We start from the raw sequence: 18,054 nt of genomic DNA, 5'->3' as shown, positions 1-18,054 counted from the left end.
GTTTTTTGGTAAAAGAGTTAATCATTCTTCTGTTACCAGATAAGAGTTACTCATATAGTTTTAAAAGAACCTTTTAGCATCATGCGTTATCAAATCACACCATAACCACATCGAAACTCGTGTTCTACAGTCTAACAAACTGCAATGGTTCATATTTGAAATTCATATTAAAACATATAGTATTACCAGAAGCAAACAAAACACAGCTTCATACTTAAAACGGAAAGAGCCCCAAACCAATGACACAATCTCTTCACAACTGTTTTGATTCAGACAATACATCTGAATTCAGATTCCAAAAACTACCAGGTCTGCAAAAGCAAGAAATAAACTGGCTACATATAATCTGTTTTTTTCCCCCGCAAAGCTGGTTACAGGAATCATATACCCAACTGGTCTTGAGAGAAAAAAAAATCTGAGATGACAGAGGTTCAAACTTCACAAATCTTCTGCACTAATTCAAAGAAACCTTCCTGACTCACCCATCACAACAACCAAATATATCAAGTGTTTTGCTCCTACTGCATGTTGAATACAAAAACATTAGAAAATTTAGCTTTTTTCCAACTCCTCAGTGCACCAAAACAAGTTATCTGAACAGCCCATGAAGTGTCCGTACTGTTACTGTGATTTAATATCACTACATTTCCTACCACCATTAGTTTACTTGACTAATCTGCATGGTCAGCATTAAAAAGAAAATCCTGATACAATGCTCTTTCTCACACTGCTCAGGTTCAGAAGATGGGGGACAGTGTGGTCCATCCCATCCAAAGTTCATAACCCTTGGCAAAACTCTTTAAAGTCTCATTTCCACGCTGTGTCCGTAAGCACGGGTGGCAGATACACCAGCCCCAGGCCCATGGGCCTCTGTTCCTGCAGGGCAGCCCGCTGTGGGGATTCCTCCAGCATCCCCAAAATGGCATCGAGCCACATCTCGAGCGTGAAGAGGTCTGCAGGAGGAAGCCACAAGGCAGCAGCTCTCCAGCTGGGATTTTGTTCATGAGGTAAGTGACAAGCACTGTTTGTATAAATGCGTGCCACACCCATCCTTTTTACAATAAAGTTGAATGAAGGAGGGCTTTTTTTTGTTTGTTTTGCTTTGGTTTTGAGTTGCCAAATGAGCTAAAAAGCACTAGAGCTGCAACTGAGAAAGATACTGCTTCTGCATAAATAATAACATTGCTACCTTTTGGATATGTGATACTGAATTATTGTCTGGAATTCCCAGATTACAAGCCCACCTTCTAGAATAACCTATACTGGCTACCTGGGTTAAACAGAAAACCAAGTCATCAAAGACTGCAACAGCTTATTAACAACAACAACAAAAATCTGCACACTTCCAAACTTTTCACCTGTAGAAACCAGAAGTCTTGAAGGAAAGGGTCTACATGCCCTGGAAGATACCCATCTGGTGTCGCCTGTGTCCCTTCAGACTCCACTGCCCGTGCAGCTGTCCTCCTCCGTGCTGCCCGGCCACAGCACCAGCAGAGACAAGCCAGCTCTCGCGTCAGCCCAAGGACACAGAAGGGACACCGGTGCTGGCAGTTTGCACCACTAACACTTTACTACGCAGGCCAAACAAAACCCAAAGGCTCCACAGGAAAGGCTTTTCTTTCGTTTCATTTTTTAGATCACCAGCAGCAGCCACATGGCCCTCATAAGCCAAAAGAGGAGAACCCTCTGTTTCAGACTACACTGCCATTTATGGCAGTGATGCTGTAGCCACCTGCACAGGGATAATGCTGCATCTGCCATTCAGCATTCTCAATCATTGCTATTCAAAAACTGTAGATTGTTTTTTTACTACTCACAGTATCTAAATATACTTGAAATATCATATTTTGCAAGCACAGATTACAGAGAAATTACAAAACATGCTTATGAATATGTGGGTAGATCCTTAAGGTGTTATCCTTACCAAGATAACTATAGCTAGAAGGCTCTTCATGAACAATCTGGATCTCCAGCTTCTTGCAACCCCAAATGAGACTGTGTAAATATTGACTATTAACAAATCTTTATTCACATAAACTATAGCTTATTGGCCAAACCATACCTGTCCTTCCAAGCAAGCTACCCTTTAGATCTTCAATTGCAGTCTTGGATCAATTCATCTAAAATGGGATTTGAAGAGGTGGGGTTTTTGCATTTCCAGCAATGCCATCAAGTGGCAGCTGTGACTCTCGCTGCACACTGGACAGAGCACACGCAGGTGTTTCCACAGGCACCCCTTCCAAAATCTATCACAGGAGACAACTGGCTGAGCAGAGCTCAAACGGGAATTTTATCAAACTGTCAGAGTGGCCAGAAAAACCAACCATTTACTCAGTTATTCAATTTTATAAAACGCGTGTTGAACCAGTGTTCATTTTCAGCCTCAGACTGCATGCTTTGGCTCACCAGTGCATCAAGCGGTAAATATGCATCAGTATTTTTTCCAAGGCACAATAATTTCACTTCCCTGCCCATGTTCTTCAGCTGTTCTTGGGCCCCTGAAGGTGAGGTTTTCTTTCCCACCAACACACTAAAGCTGCTGAGGTCTGCTTCAGAAATTTGTGCTCGTGGACAGGAGAAACTAAAGGTGATCAGAAAATGCATCAGACATGCGAGGTGCCCACAACAGCAGAACTTAAAGGTGGGCAAGATGTGGAGATGCCCAGGCAGGGCAAGGCAGCCCTGGGCTACGGGAAGGGCAGGGATACAGGGATATGGGGATACAGGGGTACAGGGACACAGGGTCTGGGTTCTGAGCTGCTTGCGGGAGGCACTTGGGGATGTAACTGGAGAAGGATCTAAGGTGACAGGGCATCTAAGGTCAGTACCTAAAATTAAGTGGAATAAATCTGGACCTGCATATGCAAAACACCATGTTCACATTTACAGATATCATGCTTTCGCATTTGTGCTTCCCAGCTACTTTTTGACACAAAGTTGACAATATCTTTAGTTTAAAATGATTTAATGATGCTGCTCTACTATGAGGCTTACTATAAAATCTGGAATCAGCAGAGCTGGTGATTTTTTTTAAGCATTCGTTTTAAAGTCAATCTCTTTTTTGCATGTGAATGTTGAACTAAAAAAATTTATTTCAAATTTTTAAAAAAATCAATTAATTCAAACTTGAAATACTCCTTTTTAAAATTAAATATTTTGGTTTGATATTATTAAAATGCACTTTTTTACTTCTATTAAAAGCGAATGTTTTCTTTCCAATTAATCTGATTACAAGAACCAAATACATTCTGAAAAGCACTGAACCTTTATGTTTTGACTGACTCAATGTACATTAAAAAATAAGTATGTACCTGCATGCACATAAGTTGCATTTATGAGAAATGTATTTTTTTCCTCAGACAGTGCGAATCAATTATTATAATCAGCCTGCCTTCTCCAACATATGCACAATAATAGCTACAGTGTATACTGAGATAACAAAACCTTGTATTTACACAACTTCGATCCTGGTACTAATAGGGACTCTTTTTTTTTCGCCACAAAAGCAGGGCCACAAGAGACATCATCGTAAAACAGAAGAAAAATAAATAATTACTCAACAAAGAAGCAAGCAGAAACTCCACCACTGTTACAGGAGGGTTTTCTTCATTGTAGGCACACCTTGCAAAGCTAGATCTTCAATGTAAATCAGAAAAAAGCCCCACACATACCTTTTGTTACTGTTTATGGTTTGCTGATTAACATACAATAACCATTTCAGATGAAAATTAATTTACTAAATGATATTTCAAGAGACAACAGCTTACCCCTAACTTCCACACAGTTTTACTAGCTTAAATGACAGGGGGGGAAATGAACTCAGCCCTGGCAGTTTTTCATTTCTCTTAGTTTTTCTTTTTACTAGCACATACATAATGCACCTGCAAGGACAAGATTATTTAGACTTCTCTGCGCTTGTACTTAGTCCTCTTCCAACCTCATATACACCTAGATGCTTGCATTGTAATGGCAACAAGGATGATGGGAATTTAACAGCTACCACTTTAAAAGCGAAGTGGCAGGAAAGGGGCTTGTAAAGATGTCACCTAAGGTCTGAGTCATTTACTTGGACTGACAAATAATATCATGGTTTACACTGCTTAACATATAGTTAATCTGTCACTCATGTACATAGCACGCTATGTAAATGTTGCATATAACTCTAAATACCTGATATTCTGTGAAAAAAACATTTGAGATCAGTGCATTTGCTTTTTGGGAGAAGCCACAAAAGAAAACAAAAAAAAACAACAAAAAATACGAGGAAAGGAATTTCACACCACAAACTGCATTTACTGGAAACTTCCTACAGTTATAAACCAGTATTCGGGGGGGTCAGGGAAGGAATTAAACCATTCTGATACACAGACATCTGACAACTAAAAGATGTGCACTCTCGTCTCCTTGAAAATATGCTCCAAGCAAGATCCTTGGCAAAAGTGGGGGACTTGAAGATGGTTGGTTGAGTTGACCGCTCACAGATGTGCTGACATATGGAAGCCAGTGCCGATGCGATACAACCTGTTGTACAGTGTCAGCAGGATAATGACAGAACAGGTTGAACTCCTGCTAATGGCCATAAGTGGTGAAGGACTACTGTGACATCTACATGCATGTGACTTATCTGGCCTCTCGTTACTCATCTGGAGACCAGTTATAATTGCTTGACTGTCAGTTACAGAAATACTTTTCATGACTATCTACTTCCTAGAAAACTACATAATCGTGTAATTTTTAAAAGGGAAAAAAATCACAGTCCTGTAAGCACTGATACTTTTAGTTCCTATCTTATATTCATTCGAGGGAAACTATGCCATGTGTCAAAAGCAAAACTGAGGTACAATTACAGTCATTCAATCATACTGCACAGACTTGCCACACCTTTACTGTCTAATAAAAAACTCTCCAAAATTACCCTTTCAATAATTACTCTATTGAGCATAAGTTAGCTTAATACCTTGGAAAACTTTAGAAGCAATAGTAAGTGCCTGGAAACAGAAAACTGAACATACTATTTTATTTATTTCCAGTAGTGCAAAATGCAGAAGCTCCTTTAACACTGCGGTTCACTCTAGAGAAGCAAAGTGTTTACATAATGTTAGCCTGAGAGAAAAAATTTTGCTTCTCTGCAGAGGAAGATGTTCATTTCTAAAGACTGATCAGTTACCAATGAAAGTTACAAAAAAAAAGCATGAGAAGGGACAGCTTATGAAAGTTACCACAATTCACAGGACTACACCTTCCCAGTGACACTATCAAATACCTATTCACTGTCACCATACAATAGCTAGCATGAAAAGTTTTGTTCTTCCTGAAGCAATTGTTCTCATTAGCGATCCTGAGCTATATAGAGTTATATGACAGGAAAGACAGCAAAATCCTACAGCACCATTAATCCCCATGATTAATCTTCTCTCAAACCTGATAGATGAGTTCTGCTACTACAAGTTGCTTGGTAGGAAAAAACCCAAGCAAACATGGGCTTGCCCCTACATGTAACTAACAAAATACAGCAGCCATGCCTGTCCTGTCTCCATGGCACGGACAGACAGCACTCAGCTCTCCTTTGGACGTGCTGGATGATTTCTTTCATTCTTTTCTATCTCGGCCTTCCCCCAAAATGAAATGAGGCACCATCACTTTCTTGCGATGCACCAGATCTGTGGTACCTGGGCAAAAAGTACTTGCTAGAAGTGGCTCTGAATGGACAGAATAGCTGGCATGCTACTATAGAGTCATTTCCCACTTGACCATCAGAGGGAAAATACAGCTCTAAGTACTGAGTAATTGAAATATCTGTCTGGGGGAACTTCTCCCTGCCAGCTGGTAGCCGAGTGAAGGCCTTTATGCACGAGGTCTTGCAATCCTAGAAAAAAAGTTTTCTTTTTATGTGGATGTCTAATTCTTCTTTCTTCCTTTAAGTTCTGCTAAGATTTTCAACAGCACTCTGCGACAGCAAGTTCCACAGGTTAACTCTACAAAATGTTAAAAAAAACCCCTTTTTTTTCCCCTGGCTCTAAATCTCTTGCCTTTGAATTTCACTGACAGCTCCTTGAACTCTATGAGGGCAGTTAGATAAGCACAGCTAATTTATCGTTTATCATTTACTGTCTTCTCTTGCTGTTGTGCCTCCTTTTCATGTCCTCTCCTGTCTAAACTCAGAATATTCAAGTTCCTCTTGAACTGAAGGCTTCATGTTTCTGTTACTTCTCCTCTCCATGAAGCCCTAACCCACCTTCATCTTGCAATGTTCTATTCTGGTTAACATGAGCATTCTAACTGAAGATACACCTCCAATGTACCTACCAAATCACTGTTTTCCTCCTTTATTGTTTCTACAACATTGTTTATGTAGCTCACCAATACCACACGCATTGCAAATACTTGGGTTGTCCAAAACATTGCACAGGTCTTCCTCCTGAGTGGAAGAAGTGGACACAAAACTCAGGAACAAGTGCAGGTAACTCCTACCAATGCATGTTCCTTATATATGCAATTAATCTACATAGCACTCATAAACCTCATCCATCTAGCTTTGTTAACGTGTTCCTAAAATTAAGGGAACTCTGACAAAGTTAACTGAAATAAAGGCAGGCAATCTCTCAGCTGCTGCTGCACAGAGGAGCAGAATCAATCTCCTCTGTCAGTGAGCTCCTGAACACGACACAGCATCGTCAGCAATGCATGAAGAGGCACACCTGGGACCCAAAATGGTTCTTCACAATTTGTCAAGGAAACATCAGTTGTGTGTTCTGCTGCTATAATATTTAAAGAGTACAAGTCAAATAGGAAAAATAAGCAAGTTAGAAATCTTTTCTACAGAGAAATTTTTCTCTACAGCAATACTATTTTAAAAGAAAAGGCTCAAAAAGACTCCTAATTAGTGAGAAAAATCCTGTTTCCTTCAGCCCTTAAATCTGGTACATTATCTCAGTTTCCCTTAGCATTTCCTCTCAGAAGTGATAAATGCAGAATGCTCCAAGTGTTGTTTAGGTTTCCCTCCAAAACTAATTAACACTCCTAACTATGCATGACCTCCGTTCTGTCAGCCCCACCTCTGTCCCAAGTTCTACTTTCTGCACCTCAGAAGGAAGGATGAACACTCCTCAGGGAGGAGCAACCACCCATAAAATCTTTGTTAAGACAGTATTTTTTCCTGCATGTTAAGGTAGCAATATGATACCCCTATAAATAATTATTTGGTGGAGGTCTGAAGCAGCTAAATTCTGTAACTACTTTCTGGACTCATCACTTAAATGCTGCAACATTTACTTGCTACACAAATCTAAGCTTTCTTCCACCAATAAAATTATTCAGTCATAACAAATAAAGGAAATAACATTTATGTCCTCCTAATACATCAGTGTTGCATTAGTCACTAAGTCTCCAGATAAGTCAGAAGTCTGCAGTCCTAATATTCAGCATAGTGGAAAACCGACAGAAGGGCCCCGTAGCTATGCTCACAATCTGTCCTCGCAAAACATCTGACAGCTGCAACACTAACAAAATTAACAGTGGATGAATTAGTACCAGACGCTAAACAGTTGCTATAGAAAGACGCATCTATTTCTTTTCTTCTTCTCCCCTTCTTCAACCTGGCTACCCCACCACTCGATAAAATTAACACTCAGTATCATTTTTTTTCTGTTATTTAACAAAAAAAAAGCACCACACAAGAAAACAAACTTCATGCTGTGATCTCCCTAGACTCTTAAACAAGCAGCTCCCAGCTGACAGGACGATGCCCCAGTTCTCTCACTGCTTTTGAACAGCAAACATGCATCCCCCTTGCAGAGTTTCTCACTTGCCTGCTCCCCTTCTTCACAGGCTCTCTGCCCACACCGAGCCACATTCCTATGGGGTTTTGCCCGCTTTCCTTCTTTCCTTCTTCCCTTCCTTCCTTCTTTCCTTCTTCCCTTCCTTCCTTCTTTCCTTCTTCCCTTCCTTCCTTCTTTCCTTCTTCCCTTCCTTCCTTCTTTCCTTCTTCCCTTCCTTCCTTCCTTTCTCCCTCCTTTCCCTTCCCTCCCCTCTTAGGTCTTCTTACACTGAGCACTTTTCAGTCTTTGAATAAGGATTCCCAGTTCAAATGTGAGCATTCAAACTCTTCCACCCTGCAATACCTGAAGCAACTGGATTCCTGAAGTCCTACAAGGACATAAAAAAACAAAAAACAACTCCAGACATCAAATCCAGAAGTGTTATTCCAGCATGGAACTGGAAATGAGGGCAAGTGTCAGGTGTTAAATTATAGAGCTACCTTTACTCTATCTTGCATTGACTGATCCAACATGAAAATATGTCACCATTCAGTTAGGAGACCGAAAAACAAAAAGACACTCAAACTCATCAATAACATCTTAATCCAGATTTGTATGTATTTTTATATATATAATCCAATTGTGTCATCAGGGAAAAGTAACCATTTTTTAAAGGATCAGCCTTCTGCTACACATGAGAAAAATGTTATTTGGAAATTGCTGTGTTACTTTTTTGCCAGATAGTACACTATAAAAGCCCTGACAAGTAGATAGATCTAAGCACATAAAGAACAGCAGCACACCATCACCTGCTGACAGCATCAGCATTTCAACCATTCACCTTTGTAAAAAGCTTAGTAGGATTGGAAGTGACTCTAATAAGGATTAAGTAAAATGTCTATATTCTGCATGACCACTCAGTGTCCTTGTCCCTGTTTTGCAAGCTACTAGCAACTACTCAAAATGATGTTATAGTAATGACTGGGATTGGGAAGACAATTCCTGAGTCACCGAGTCTGACTCTTGATATCACAGACATGTACCTCCTGTACTATCTGTACAATCTGCTTCACAAATTCTCTACTGAAGAAAGATATGGTCATATACTGTAGACTGGGACTGAGACAGCAAGATCTGTGAAGGGGAAATAATATTTTTTTTTTAAATTAAAATAAAGAGGCTGCACCTGGAGTCAGCAAACTCTTATGTAAAATATATAAAACTAAACCATTATTATTAGAAGTCCTTCCCCATGCCCTTCTCCCCAGTAAAATGATTTTTCTTCCTCTCTCTGAAACATAAATTTTTTCTTTTTCAGTGTAGTTCTTCCTTTTACACATTCATCTTGTCACCTCATTAGAAGAGATGCTGGTTGAATTTTACTTGTTAAGTAAGAAGAGTTTGTGCTAATGCATGTGAAGACTGCAAGTAGTGCTAGTGCATGCCTTTCCTTTATTAACACAACTTCTTGGCAGGATTCAAAAAGCAGTTTATGTAGAATGCTGCAGCAACGCAAACTTCTTCCTAGCTGGGACTCCTGCAATCTTGCCACGCTCTCTCTTTCATTTCAGCTTCACTAAAGAGTAGACAGACAACTTTAAAATATGAAAAAAGGCTTTGTAAAAATAGCATGATAGAACACTGCATTCATTCTGCTTAAGTTACTCTATACTAAATATATTCAGTTTGCAAAGAAAGATTCTCCGTTTTCCCATTTCCACCACTGCAGACTTCTGAATTTGCTGAAATTCTCCCTTTCTTCCTTCTTGCTCATGTTACCATCAATAACAAAATAATCAAAAGACCAAAACCTTCTGTCATACCTGTGCAGCCACTTACTGCCCCTGAACACCTAATTTCTTGCTATCAGGATGTGGCTGACACTTCTGTTATTGACACTAGAGCTAGTAAAGGATTTATACTTCAGTTGTGTTCTGCAAGGCTAACAAAGAAGTAGGGAAGAAGGGAAGAGGCAGCAGAAGCTGACACATACATGCCTAAACAGCAGAAGTCTGCTGCCCATATTAAAACATGTTTCAGGTGCAGCTGGTAGTTAAAGTATATGTCTATCTCAACAACAACAAAAAAAAACTACAACAAAAGAACAACAAGGTATCTGAGACTTAATGCTGATACATTGTGTAGCCATCGCTTGATAGCTACACAAAGACAAATACACACACAGAGCAGATACAAAATAGCTCTCACTTCAAAAATACAATGCCATCTGAAGTCCACTTTTCACTTCCGTTCTTAATACTGAGAAAAAACCTGCTATTTTTATTTAATAATTTCCCTTCCATTTCTCAACCAAATTTTGTTCTTATAATAACATTTTTGAGTCAGCCCCAAAACTGGAGGAGAAGTGAGAAAACAACATCTTTTTCTTCTCTACACATTTTCGTTTCAGGTAGATAACACTAAACAGAAAACACCGCTGTTTGACTCAAAAGCACTGTAAGGACACTTTCTACAAATTTCCTTTTACAGCTCAAAAGAATCAAAAGGAAGCACAACACAAAAACGTAATATTAAGTTTCTGAAGTTAAATTCTGAGGAAAAAGAAAAAGTAATAACTGATTTCTTTATCAGAACTAAATTGTCCCTGCTCCAGTCTCAAATCTTTTGTTTCTTTATACCATATTTTAAACCCATACTTGCACAGCGAGGTTGCCCTGGAATGCCATGGTAGGAACCTGCAACTTTCGTCTTAATTCTCTTGCTGCAGAATGCTTAAAATTCCATACAATAATACTGTAGCAAGTAAATTAACATGCATTATTAATATTTTTAACTGTGAGATACAGCTGTATCATCCTCCAATTACTCTGTTTCTACAGCTTCTTTTCCTTGTAAAGTCAATACTTAAATATTTTTATCAACTTTTAAATAGGTCTTCTACAGGTGTTTTATAAAGCATGATTGTTTGCATCATAATTGAAGGCACCTACAAAGCACCACTGTAAACATTTTCCACACCAAGAAACATGAGTTTCTTTAGGGCTTGCAAGCTCTTTGCAATCTGGAGCCATATGCCATTTCAGTACTGCTTCAAGTCCTTACTTGTTAGACTCTTTTTCGTTTTGAACTGATGCCAAGGTCAGACATCATAGCAGAGGTTTCCCATTTAAAAGCTTAGCCTTTTTTCCAAAATGCCTACATACACTTTGCAGTATTAGCACAGCTTTATGGTAGTATACAAAAAAACCCCTGAGAGGCAATTTCATTTTCTTCAGGTTTACCATGACCTCTTCTGTCCCCTTACACTCAGTTCAAAGCTCATTGAATGTTACTGGTTATGGACTAGGCCATTCATTACATGAGGAGCAGGTACATACACTGGAGCGCAACAAGGAGCCCTGCAACCTTAAAACATGAAGACAACATTTTCTGGACTGCCCAATAAGAATCTAATGGCACCTTAGAAAGGACAACAGATATGGCACACTCAAAAATATACCACTGTAAATTATAAATGAAAGATACTGACAACACATACTTTTGACAAAGCTGGCTGAAGAGCACTTTGGGAGAAAGAGGACCTTTTCCAGCCTCCCTCATGTTGTGAAGGAACAAGAACATCGCTGATGTCAAAGGTCCTGGGCTGGAGAGGTTCACCACCAAAGGATCCTTCAAAGCAAAAGTAAACTGTGTATCAGATTTTGAAGTTAATGAAACACAAGACTATTTCAGGCTAGTATATTTATGACAAAGAACAATGTAACTTTCAGTCTTAAAGTCTTTTGGGTTTGGTTTTCTTTTTCTGTATGTTGATGACACCTAGATAATTGAAATAGTTGAAAAGAAATCCTATTATGTAAGCAGTAATAGTTGCGAAACCAAGCAATTATTGTCGAGCAAATTGGTTGATAACCAATAGTTTTGTAAACAGACATGTCAATGAGCCAGTCTGATTCTCACAAAACCAGGCCAGCTGCTGCACTACCTGCTTTACTCTTACTCCCACCTGCACCGCAGTTCAGTAGGAGAGACAACACAGGTGACCTCCTCCATGAGCCAGCATAGTGTGCAACTCAGTGGCACCGTCCACCCAACCTTGGACAAGGGGTGGAAAGCTTCTCTGACCTGTGAGCTGCACACCGACATTTCCACACATCCAACAGGCACACAAACACACCCTGTTCCTCCAGGAGCCAGGCGCTGGGAAGGCATCAGCAGTGGTTCACAGCAGGAGACAACAGCAGAAGCCACAGGTCCACTGTGGCAGCAGGGAACAGGCATGGGGTGCATCCTGGACAGCCCCTCCTGGCATGGGATTCACCCCAGCCAGCAGGTCCCAGGGCTGGATAGAGCTGGACAGCAGCCAGTAGTGCCAGCCGTAGAGCAGGAGACTCCTGCACTACTGATGTGTCACCTGCATCTCAAAGGCCACAGACGGGCCAATCTCCCTAACGTGCTCCCAGGTTATCTGTGACCACGGTGCTTCCAACTAGCAAAACAGATTGCAACTGCAGAACAAACCATTAAAGATGCTGTCTCATCTGGAAAGCAGGTCCGCACAAAACATAAGTGCTATGGATGCACACAAATATCAAGTATTTACATTATGTACACTAACAAAGGCTAGACATGAGGAAGAAATTTTTACAATGAGGGTGGTAAAACACTGAACAGTTTGCCCAAAGAGATGGTAGATGCCCCATCCCTGGAAACATTCAAAGTCAGGCTGGATGGGCCTTTGAGCAACCTGATCCAGTTGAAGATGTCAAATCCCCCTGCAATCAGCAGGGACTAGATCATCTTTGAAGGTCCCTTCCAACCCAAACTGTTCTACGATTCTATGAAAAGGTGGAAAAATGCCTTTTACCAAGTGGGAAGCCGGGAGTTTCTATGTTACCATTAGACTACTGCAACCCTCTAATTCTGTGTCAGAATTAGACCAGAAAGCACAGTCTTTGCCCTGAAAATCTTATTTACATTCTAGGCATTGCCATTAAACAAAAAATAAATATTTCAACCTTATGGCTGTGCAAGTTTCACATCAAGCATAAGCCAAACTCCACTGGCTTTCTAAGCCTCTGGGCACGAACAAGCTCCAGACTCCCGTTGTGGCTCAGGATAATTTAGTGAAATGTGTTGCTGCTCAGAACTGCCACTGAAGGTAATATAGACAGCAACACAGTGTATTTCGCACTGTTCTTGCCTGGAGAAGCTATGAACATCACCAACAGCAACACAGAGAAATAATTTCAGAGGTATCCAAAACAGAAATCCACCCCTCAACCCTCACTGTCACTAGAAAGCTTCCAGTAAACAGCAGAAAAAGAAAAAAAAAAATCCTCTGTAAACTGCTTGCTTTAGCTAGCAGAGGGAAAGGGGTATTATCTTTATTGCCAACAACCTATTATGAAATCCTTAGTCTCTAAGACATGACTGGAACAGCAGCATATTCTTTGATAATAACCACAGCAGTCTCTTCTCCATACGCCCACAATGAGCTTGAGGACAAGAAATTCGGTCCTCTCTGAAATTTTGCTGCTCTCAGTTTAATCCTCTGGCCTGTGAAGCACATAATAAATTTTACAAGCCTTATCAATGAAGGGCTGGAACAGGCTGGAATAAAATACTTCATGAACACTTTCTAGAGCCAAACATATTATTTCCTGCATTATATACACATACTGAAGAAATAAAATGGGGAAACAAAAATAAGCCAGCCACTCTTTCCTAAGATCAGACATTATTTGCTACTTCGATGTCACAAATGTCAAAGGAAGTGATTATTCCTCTCCTCTGGGGCTGAATAGTTTTGAAAAAGGAGTTCACAGATATCGTAAATCAGTTAAACAATTAAAAGGCAAAAGAAACTGGAAAGGAAAAGCATGTCTTAAATGGAGATGCACTTTCTCATCCTCCAGCTTCTTCCCACATTTCCCCAAATCTGTATTTCTCACTGCATACTCACCAATTGGGAGTCTGAAGTATGACAGATTTTTAACTTTGTTCCTTTCTCTTTCATCTCACACATCAGTTCATTTAGTATGTGAGTCTGCGCCAAGTTCTTGAAGACAAAAAAAAAACAAGAAATGCATGCTGATCTTTCAACCATACATTTTCTTTAGTTATAAACTCTAGCTTCATGGATAGACAAAACCAGATATATTTCATAATGTACAACTGAGGTTTGATTCAGACCACTAGGAAAAACATTTATCACCCCTATAAGAGCCAAGATCACTGATCTCAGACTGTTTCTAAAATTGTATCTACTTCTGTTTCAGCCATTCCAAAAGTGTCCTAGTAATAACTTTGTTACTTTTGCTCAACAACAAGATTTTTTTTTTAATGGTGACATTAGTATCGGAAATCATTGTTTCTTTTAAACCCTACAGTCCCCCTCATCGTGGCCCAAGAAGCACAAAGGCTTTGGCACACTGAAAAGCAGTAACTCTCCAAATTTAAGAGAGAAAGCAACTCAACATATCTCAGCTTTGTTTCCTTATTTTTTGGCTAATTTTGACTGCAGATCACTTGGGTTTCTACAATGCCCTAAGTATGGAGAGAGAACAATTTGCAGTAATTCCACTCCTTACAAATTTACTCTTTGTTTGCTGAGTTTTGTAATCGTCACCATAAGCACAAAGTAAAGAGTGCCAGTCCAGAACATTTTTGTAGCAGTTTTCTCTTATCTGCTCACTCCTGTCTGCAATCACACAGATGTCTCTGCTCAACTGACAAGTAACAGCATGTTCCAGTACAAAACCCGCTAAGGCTGCTGCTTTTTTTAGGATGTTGCATTAGCTGTACACTCAACATCAATAAAAGTGCATTGGTATAGTTCATTCCTCTTAGTCTGGTCAGGAAAAAAAAATAAAAAAATCAATAAAAGTACTTTTATAACTGCACCCATTGTAGGGGCTTAATATCATCACAACACACTGTGCAGACATTTACATTATACATAAAGTACCACTTTTCACACCCACCAGTATGGTAAATACTGTGCCTTACTCATGACTGCCTAATGCTGAACTACAAATAAAACCATATGCTAGAGTACAACCCACACACATATGCAGTGTGCAAAACACTTGACATTTTCATTTGTCTCATTACTGTGAAAAATGCTGCTGATCCAGGAAATTTTTTGTTGTTATTACAGGAAATAGTGCTTGGATAGCAAGGAGAGAAAAGAATTTGAAAAGGACATTCAGAAGGCAGAATGCAGACTGGTAAATCAGTCAGTACATTTTCTGAGGCCTACAGTTTATACAGACTGAGTATTTCTGAAATTTATTACGACAAATCTGTAGGATCTTTACATCTTACCTGCATGACAGCATTAAAAAAGCATGTATTTCCTAAATTATTTATTCCTTTCACGGGAACTGTCGCACCATTACCAGAACTTTTTCCTTTCAGTATTTCACTTGTTTCACTGTTTTCTTCACGGAGCCGTATGATTTTTGATGAACCTATAATTAAACTATAGATTAACATTACTATATAATCACATAGTTTAAACAACTTAGTGCTTCCATGGATTACATTTATCATTTTTATTATAATGTATACAGAAAGATATCTTGATGGTACCCTAAGCTGCTTTACCTCATCTTTAAAAACCAAGAGATGTCAGCAACTAAACTCCTGGAAAAAAAAACATCCCCCCAACAACTACGTATATCAAACAAAACCTTCCACAACAATTACATTGTCTCATAAGACTGTAACTTCTTCAATTATCCAAGTAATAAATAAACCGGGCTTGGTGAGTTTATTAACAATAGGCAGTTTAGATGTACGTTAATTAGACACACTAGAAACAGCACACAAAGGCTGATTTTTGGTGCATTTGAAAAGAAGTAACCAAAAGTTACCATCTGAAGGCTGCAAGTCTTTAGCAATTACCGCACTCTGAATTGCCCTGTACAATCCGGTCAGCAGCCAAATCAGAATTGGTACCCGTTTCCCCAAACATTTGCTTCTTCACCCACCTCCCTTTGCCACAACCAGAGGAACTGCTAACGTAATCCAAATGAATAGAATGCTGCTCTTTTAATTTTAAACAATAGAAATTTGATAAAACTGCAATGGAATATGCTACCACCATAAAGTCCACATATTTCCTTATTTCCCTTATTATTTAAATAGATGGGTGGCAGCAAAGTTAGACAGTCATTAACTTGTAGCCTAGAGGTAATGGAAAGACTTGAGATAACAATATTTAGCCTTGAATTCTACTAGCAACTTTCATACTGTCATGGTTGCAGGACTAAATATGAACATTACTGACATCTGCAGTGTCTTAAATATTGATTAACAATGCATGTCAATGTAAACGAGTTATGGACTTAATAGATGCCAAGAACTGTGATGCTGCAATCTCTGTCTTGACATATGAATTCATGTATTTGTTCTAATGAGTTTCACATTGAAGTCTCATTAAAGTGTTCTTGAGAAATAACTAACAGAGCTATTTACGTTAATGAAATGCTCATGTCAAAAGGTTCTTTTATGTACACTCCTAGGTAGTTTCTTGCTTAGAAGATTAAAAAAAACCCATATATATATATATATGTGTATATATATATATATATATAATTAAACAAAACACAAGTCATTAAAGTATCTATTGTATCTGGTAACAAGCTTATGACACAGTCTGTCTGCATCCTGCAGTGTCATCAAAGCATAATAATTTTTCTAAATTGCATCTAAGTTTGTCAAGATGCTGTTAGAGGTGCTTTGCTGTTTAAAAACATTTTTAAGTGTTCTCAGTAATACTGCTCACACAGCTTTAAAATATTCTCCCTTCCACTGGTGTGGAAAATTAAGACAGTACAAGGGCAAAGTAAGAGATCAAGTTCTTGAAAAAGCAGACAACACAATGAATGACAAATAGCTTGGGAGCTGCTCACGCCCTGAAACACTCACAGCTTCACAGGCTGTGTGCAGCAACGCCTTTTAATTGATGTGCTTACAAGGGGCAGCTAAAGTGCCTGAGCCTCGTCCACCCACACAGAGCTCCAAAAGAACCTTAGCAGGAGAATGGGAGCTCTGAGTGACTGCAACTTGAAGGCACTACTCACTCTCAGAAATTTAATGTTATAAGTGAACACTTCTTCCCCTCAGAAAAGCGTGCCATACAGAGGAGTGGTGGGGAGACGGTTAAAAAAAAAAAAAAAAAAACCAACCAAAATTGTGTAAATAATTTGTGTATTAGTATACCACAGTTGTTGCATTTATCCATCGGCATTCAAAAACATCTGGGACAGCATCTTAAAGTAAACAATGTTCACAAGGCCATCTGGACAAAACTGCAGGCAAAAATTAAAGCATAAGCATATGGAAAAGCAGATTTTTCTCTTCCCTTTAGCAGTAGAGGATGACAAATGTCAAATCTAGATCTGTCCACGCTTCACTGTGCTACGCTTTGCAGCACCACCTGGCTCTCCTTGCACAGCCACCAAATATGGACAGCACTGCCACAGCGGACCATATCTGCAGGGCAAACTCAATAAAAGCATTTCACTTCATGGTTAAATGGCAGCTTCACACAAGTAGCAAGGTCCCATTTGCTGAACCTTACATACAAATTAGTTAAGGGAGGGGAAACAAAGCCGAAGCATCCAGCTTTGCGATAAAGAGCTGGATGAACAAGCAATTATAAAACACAATAAATGCGAACCAGACATCCGATTGCCACAAAGCTGGATAATTAGTATAGGGACAAGGAAAGTAGTAGTAAATTAAGAAAAGGCCTGTATCTTGTTATTGAAGTCTAGGAACATTCTTCCATTTAGAAGATTTAAATTACTGATTAATTACTCTTTTTTAATAATTTTACAAATACAATCCACATGACATTTTACTATGGTTTTTTGTATCTGTGAAAAAGTCTTGACAGAAAAGTGTTGCTTTGCAATTACAAACATTACCTGCTGTCTCGCTTATTCCACGCAAACATTTTTAAAGACATACACAGAGCCAGAGGAGGGATAGCAGTTTTAAATTTAACTCTGCTTAGTGTCCCCAGCTCGGTGATAAATGACAGATGAGCCTGAAGCTGAATGTTTAGTTGACATGTGAAGAGTTGGTCAATCCTAATAGAAGATGCTGGTAATGACTGCGACAGCTATTACATCTACAGATTGGGGCTGGAGGGTCCTTCTGCAAAATCAACCCCAAGCTACAAGCATGTTATTAATCAAAAGGCTAATATGTAATTTTTTAAAGTGAATTTGCACTGAAATGTTTCATGGAGTCTTGATGACTCAATCTTGCAACCCTGTAATGTTTTAACAGGCATGCTTTTGGATATGAAAAATGACTT

General features: G+C 39.2%; 1 protein-coding gene across 3 annotated transcripts in view; it reads right to left on the bottom strand.

The window, feature by feature from the left end:
- USP45 (ubiquitin specific peptidase 45) overlaps positions 1 to 18,054 on the bottom strand; it is a 55,009-nt gene that overhangs the window by 17,390 nt on the left and 19,565 nt on the right. For all 3 annotated transcript variants that reach the window (XM_065833283.2, XM_071806709.1, XM_071806707.1), the window contains exons 6-8: positions 15,048 to 15,193; positions 13,684 to 13,779; positions 11,257 to 11,387 (exon numbers count right to left, since the gene is read on the bottom strand). In XM_065833283.2, coding sequence (XP_065689355.2) covers positions 11,257 to 11,387; positions 13,684 to 13,779; positions 15,048 to 15,193 — 373 coding nt within the window. The remainder of the gene's footprint in view (positions 1 to 11,256; positions 11,388 to 13,683; positions 13,780 to 15,047; positions 15,194 to 18,054) is intronic.

The sequence above is a fragment of the Patagioenas fasciata genome, chromosome 3 (genome assembly GCF_037038585.1).
Source record: "Patagioenas fasciata isolate bPatFas1 chromosome 3, bPatFas1.hap1, whole genome shotgun sequence".
NCBI lineage: Eukaryota > Metazoa > Chordata > Aves > Columbiformes > Columbidae > Patagioenas > Patagioenas fasciata.
This window is presented reverse-complemented; position numbering and strand designations above follow the sequence as displayed.